This window comes from Diceros bicornis, chromosome 21 (assembly GCF_020826845.1).
Source record: "Diceros bicornis minor isolate mBicDic1 chromosome 21, mDicBic1.mat.cur, whole genome shotgun sequence".
Taxonomy (NCBI): domain Eukaryota; kingdom Metazoa; phylum Chordata; class Mammalia; order Perissodactyla; family Rhinocerotidae; genus Diceros; species Diceros bicornis.
The window spans coordinates 56,884,601-56,890,943 of record NC_080760.1 but is presented as its reverse complement, the minus strand read 5'-3'; the positions used below and the strand labels follow the sequence as shown (position 1 = coordinate 56,890,943).

The 6,343-nt window shown below is 53.5% G+C and overlaps 1 protein-coding gene across 1 annotated transcript in view; it reads left to right on the top strand.

Moving 5' to 3' along the window:
- Positions 1–6,343, top strand: part of BOP1 (BOP1 ribosomal biogenesis factor) — a 28,208-nt gene that overhangs the window by 1,778 nt on the left and 20,087 nt on the right. Inside the window, exon 2 of the mRNA XM_058565164.1 lies at positions 184–390. Within this exon, the coding sequence (XP_058421147.1) occupies positions 184–390 (207 nt within the window). The remainder of the gene's footprint in view (positions 1–183; positions 391–6,343) is intronic.

Here is a 6,343-nt window from a genome sequence, read left to right as displayed (position 1 = left end):
GTGGATGGTGAGGAAGGCCTGGGTTGGGTGGATGGTTTTGGTGGAGGTGGAGGCTTGTGACCTGAGGGCTGTGGCCTTGGAGGCTGGCAACACAGACCTATGGGTCAGTGCATGGTGCCTGGTGGGCAAGGCTGGTGGGTGGGCTGTGGGGTCTGGCTGTCATCAACACTGTGCTCCTTGCAGCCCTCTCTCCTCTGTGACCTCCCGACCTCTCCGCTCGGGGATGGCAGCAATTCTGGCCTCTCTGACAGTGAGGAGAGTGTGTTCTCAGGCCTGGAAGATTCCGGCAGTGACAGTAGCGCAGACACCGCAGCTGAGGAAGAGGATGGGGCCAGCAGTGATGAGAACCATGGCGGGACGGAGAAGACCACTGGGCAGCAGGTGCGGTGGGTGAGTGAGGAGCCTCCAGTGGGCTCTCCCTCTAGATGAAGGTGGCCAGGAAGGAAGGTGCCCGCTGTGCCTTATGCTCTCTGGGGGGCTGCCCCACACTGCTTTCTTCAAGTTTCCTTGGGAACCCTAAGGCCCTTGTGTCTCCTCTGATGTACCTGGGGCACATTTGGGGCTAGGTAGACCTTGTTTGGAGCTGGGGTGCTCCAAGCTCTAGGGCACTGGTTTTCAACTGCAGTTAAGTGCTCTGTTCACAGGAACTCCAAAAATCCACATGCCTGGTCCTCCCCCTCCAGTGATTCTGATGTCACCTCTCCATGGGACTCAGCCCACTTTGCTAGATTCAGTTGTAGGGTGGATTTCTTAGGGCAAAGCCTGAGGTAGAGATTCGCTTGTGGGGGACTGCCTGGAGGGGCTCGCAGGACACACGTGAAGGGGTGGGCAAAGCAGGAGCTCCATTCCACCCCAGCCTGATCCCAGGGTGGGCAGGAGCCCGAGGGGCCCCAGTGGTCGAGGCTTTGGCATCGTATCTGTTGCTGTGATGATGGGGAAGGACGCACTCCGCTCTTGTTTTAAGTGAGAAAAATGAGAGCAAAGCTTAATTTAACTAAAATAAGGCATTTGTTATTTAGAACGTTCTAGAAACAAGTTTATAACTACAGGTGTTTATATTTCTAATGGCCCTGGTGTTCTGGAAGTTATGACCTTACCTCATACAGATGTCTATTCCCATAATGGAAACCAAAAGGCCGTGCTTGTTTGATCTGTTTACTAGGAAGAAAAGATTTAAAATCAAGTTTAAACCTTCTACACTATTCAAGCTTTTGTTGTAACACTGGTGTGCCCAGAGAGAAGATGATGCATTAACTGTGTTGACCGTGGTTTGTAGGATTACAGGAAACTATTTTTCCCCCTTTTTTAAACTTTTTGAAATGTCAAATATACCCTCCTCCACAAAAAATTAAATTTTACGTCAACACCGTTGAGTACAGGGTGGAAGTTCCCACTCATGCACTTGTTCCAGTTGGTGACCGCAGTTAATAATCATCTTTCTGGATCTTTTTCCCCTTCTTTTAAAATTAAACATCCACACACATTTAAGTATTTGAATATTTCCTTTAAAAAAAAGGATTTTTATCCTTTTTTATAAATAGAATTTTTAAAATAATTTTTAAAAATTAAATAGGGGCCAGCCTTGTGGCATAGTGGTTAAGTTTGTGTGTTCTGCTTCAGCGGCCCGGGGTTCACTGGTTCGAATCCGGAATGCAGACCGACACACCGCTCATCAAGCCATGCTGTGGCAGGCGACCCACATACAAAATAGAGAAAGATGGGCACAGATGTTGGCTCAGAGCCAGTCTTCCTCAGTAAAAAGAGCAAGATTGGCAACAGACGTTGGCTCAGGGCCAATCTTCCTCACCCAAAAAAATAAAATAAAAATAAAAATTAAATAATTCTTTTTTTAATAAAAATATATATATATATTTTTTTTGGTGAGGAAGATTGGCACTGAGCTAATACCTGTGCCCATCTTCCTCCATTTTTATACATGGGACGCCTGCCATAGCACAGCTTGATAAGCGGTTTGTATTTGTAGGTCTGCGCCCGGGATCCAAAGCTGCAAACCCTGGGCCACCAAAGCGGAGTGTGCAAACTCAACCACTAGGCCACCAGGCCGGCCCCAATAAAAATAATTTTTTATTTAAATTCTGTCAACTAGATAATGTGTACAAGAGGCTGTCTGGTGGAGGCTGGTGGAAGGGGTGCTCACTCCGGACCTGCCATGCTCTGACCCCTCTGAGCCACTGGGCACATGCTCATCCATCTGGGTTCTTGCTCAGGTTTCTGTGCCCACATAGCTGGGTATTCTTTGCAGTTCTGCCATCTAGGGTCTGCTTGCTGGCCTGTTTAGTGAGGACTGAGGCTGCAGCCCAGGAGAGAGTAAATGCCCCACCTTCTCCAGAGGGCGGGGTCAGCCCTTGGCCCTTTGCCCTCTGCCCTCTGCCTTCAGGGATGCCCTCTGAGGCCTCAGTCTGGGGAAGCTGGCCCGGGCCACCTGGGTGGAGGCAGTCCTCAGAGGGCGGTGAGGCTGCCTGTGCTCTGGAGCAGCCTGAGCTGCCCCTCAGTTGAAGCCAGGACCATGGCCCCTCCCTCCTGTGCTGTGCTGGGACAGCTTCGGGACTTCATGAGGTCTCAACTCCCGCCGGTGAGGTGTTGCCTCCTTTCATGTCACGGCCGGGCTCTGAGGGCCCATCCCTGTCTCCTGTGGGCCGTCCTGGACATGAGTCAAAGCCATGATTCTGCCTTCCACCCGCCACCCCGGACTGCTGCCTCAGGGCCCTCACGTCTCTGGCTGTTGTACTTTAACAGAGTGGTATGGTCGGCTCCTGTTGGAATATTTTCTGTTCTAAAGCATCTAAATCTCATTACTGCGTTTGAATTCCTCCAGGCAAGAGAGTGAATTGCAGAAGTGGGGTAGTCTCAGCTCCTTAGTGGAAATCCCCACATCTCCCCTTTTGTTCTACTCATTCCTCCAAAGCCGTCCATGCCCTTCTGCCTGGTTGAGCTGGGTATTCCCTCCACGTCTCCCGTTCACGCCCCTCTCTGGGTGACCTGAGCCCCGTTTCCATCACGCAGCCCGGTAGGTGGAAGCGGAGCCAGCAAGCCAGTCACTACTTTTTACGTACTCTCCTGTCTTCCACGAGCACGGCCACACAAAGCATCCAGGAGTGGGCCCCCATGGCAGCTCTGTCATGCTGTGCATCGGTGGCCCCTGGTTAGGCCTGTTCCTCTGTCATCCTGAAGCCAGTGCAGGGCTGCTTACACATGGAACCTTCCACATTGGGGAGATTCCACTGGGTCAGGGCCCTCTCAGGTCTGCTGGCCCACCTTCACCTGCCGCAGCCAGTGGGTTGTCACATGTCACACCATGGAGTCTTCTGCCCAGACATGCCTGCCCCTGGGAGTGGGTCCTCAACCCAAGACCCCCTTCCATTGAGCAGCTTCTAGAATTAGTGTTTCCCCGCCACCATTAGTTGTATGAATCCACGCCAGCAGTGACACATCAGCTGCTGTGCACATCTCTGCCAAGTGTCCCAGCTCTTTAACGGAAAGCTCTAGGGTTCTGTGGCGCCTGGCCATGGCCACGGCTGCCTGTGTGCTCCTGCGAATAATTGGTGGTCTTAGGTGAGCTACTTTGCAAGCGAAAGTGATGTTTGCCTGGGGACTCCCTGAAGAGTGAGATGACATCTGTGACAAGAGAAAACAACCCTACTGTCTTCCACTCCAGCTGCCTCCTTTCTAGGGCCTGGTTCTTACCAGGGCTGCCGCCGAGCACCTTGCCACACAGGTTTCCACTAACTTCTCTTCTGCTGTGTGCTCCCACGCGTCACTTAGCCAGCTCTCATTTCTGTTTCCTTCATATTCTGTTGGCAAGACTTGTCCGCCATAACCTGTGTTAAGGCTTCCACCACTTCCTACCAAGATGGGTAGGCAGTCACCCCGCTTCTTTACCACTCTGCTTCATGCGTCTGAAGGGCATCCTGCCACGGTGTCAGGCTTATGTGATGTCAAGGACACATGTCCTGAGGCAGTGGCCAGCAGAGATAGGTCCTAATTGTGAGTGTGGCTCCCCAGGGCCTTGCCGCCTGTGGTGGGATGTACCCAGGCCAGAGGCACTAACCAGTTGACAAGGGCGGCTGAGTTACTTACACAGGAGGGAGCCAGTTCGTTTGTTTTGCTCTTCTGGTAGTTACAAGGCTGATAGTTCATTTTCAGGGAGTCCTGCCCTGTAAATCTGTGGATTCCAGGTGTGTTTGCCACAGGCTGTCCCAGATCAGGACTATCCTGCTGAAAGCATTCCACAGATAAGGGTCCTGTTACAGCCAGATGGTCATTGGCACGTTCTATGGAGACTTCTCTGGGCCTCTGCCTTCCTTTCCCACAGGGAGAGACGGGCCCAGCTGTGGAAGCATTGCCTTCCTGCCTGCCCAGGTACTTAGGGTCGCCCTTGCAGACGTGCCCCTCGTGGGTGGGAGTGGCCCTGTCCAGTACCAGGCCACTCTGGGTACCACTGTGTGGCACGCTCCTGCCTCTCACTTTCCACTTCCTCTTGGGCCTTTGGCATCAATTTAAACACTTCCACCATTTTCTTTTTAAGGGGTGTGTGTGATTAAGTGACATACTTGTGACATCTAGGGGTACTGGAGAGCACTCGGGAGCTCCTGAGGGACATCTCTCCTGCCCTGCCCCTGCTTCTCGGTGGGGACAACCACTGTCTCTGGTCCCTGGGTCTCCTCTGGGGTGTTTTCTGTGCATCCAACCTCCTGTATGTGCAGTGTCTGATTGTTTCCTAATGAAGGCGAGCACCCCTGCACGCTGCATTCTGCCATGGCTCCATCTCTGAGGTTCGTGCACAGCCCTCCTCTGGAGCAGTGTCTGCAGTGCCCGCCTGACCAGCCCCAATGGGTGGGCAGTTGCAATCATCCACTGTTACACGTGGTGCTGTGATCACCTCATTTATGCTAGTTCTCACACGTGCAAGCAGTTCTTGGGATAAATTCCGAGAAGAATTTCCGGGTCGGAGGGTCAGTGCATTTTTAATTGTGGAAGGAAGTCCCAAGTGTCCTTCCCGGAAACTGTGCCACACTGAACTCCTGCCAGCCACCCTGGGGCGCCTGCTTCCCACTCCCTGCCAACACCGTATGTGGTTGAACTTCTTTATTTTTCCCACTCTGATAAATGGGAAAAAAGGCTTCTTGTTGTTGCTTTATGATTATTTTCTTTCATCAGGAATGAGGTGTCTTTTCCTGTGTTTCTGTGAGAAGTGTTTCAGCTGAATCTGTAAGCGTGTGAAGTGCAGAGTGTTCATTACTGTCGTGTTTCGAAGGTCTGGGCTTGGGCTCTGTGAGTTTCGTTCTGTTCCCTCCGCATGGGTTAGAGGATGCCATGTGGACCCTGGACGTTTGCCTCTTCTTAACCTGGGCCTCTCTGCCCGGCTTGGCCTGCATCCCCCGCCCCCCAGCCCTGCCCTATGCTTACCTTGGGCTTTAGCTCATGGCTGAGGTGGACCCCACTGTTTCTGGGAGTCGGGGATTGCCACAGGCTGACTGCAGGGTCTCGTGAGGTGTGGTCGCGGTGCTGACAGGAGCTGGAGGTTACGCTTCCAGCTTGCTCACCTGGCTGTTGGCAGAAGGAACTCAGGTGAGGAAGAGCACGGTGTATTTGGGGGGCTGGTAAGTGGGTGGCAATGACATGGGCCTAGAAAGGTGGGGGCCGTGTGCTGGTGTCTCCCCCACCCTCCTCCTTGGAGCAGGTTCGTTGTAGGGCCCAGCATGTTCACAGTGAGGCCCAATGGCTTCAGCCTCCTTGCAGCCAGTGGATTTGCTTGTCCAATTTGATTTTTTGTGTAGTCTTGGGGTGGGGAGCTCCTTGTGCTCCTCTGCTGTACCGATCTCATCTTCTTCCTGGATCAGCTCGCTCCTTTGCCTCCACTCTGAGCACCTGCTCCTGTCTCCAGCCCCTCACTCCAGGTCCCCTCAGGACTGACAGCCCTGTCCCTTGTCCCTGTCCTTCACTGCCTCTTTGACCTGAGTCCCTGTCTAGAGACCAGTCCCCCGGTCACCTGGGCCCACCCTCCAGCCCTTGCTCCTCACCCTCTGACAGCATGTCTGCAAACCTGCCCGGCCAGGGAACCCTCTGCCCAATGGCTGCACCAGCATCACCGAAGGAAGCCGAGTGGAGCCCTGCACTGCGTGCCACCTGCGTGCCAGGTGCCGCTCCTCCACACTCCTCGGCCTTGGCCGCACTCCTGCCCCCACCTCTCCCACATCCACCTCCCACCTCACCTTGGCTCTCTGCTGACCAGCCACTCCCTTCCTGCCTCCACTCTCAGGCAGTGGCGTGGCTGCCAGTTCAGGGAGAAAATCGACATCAGAGGAGAATTTCCTTAGGCCTC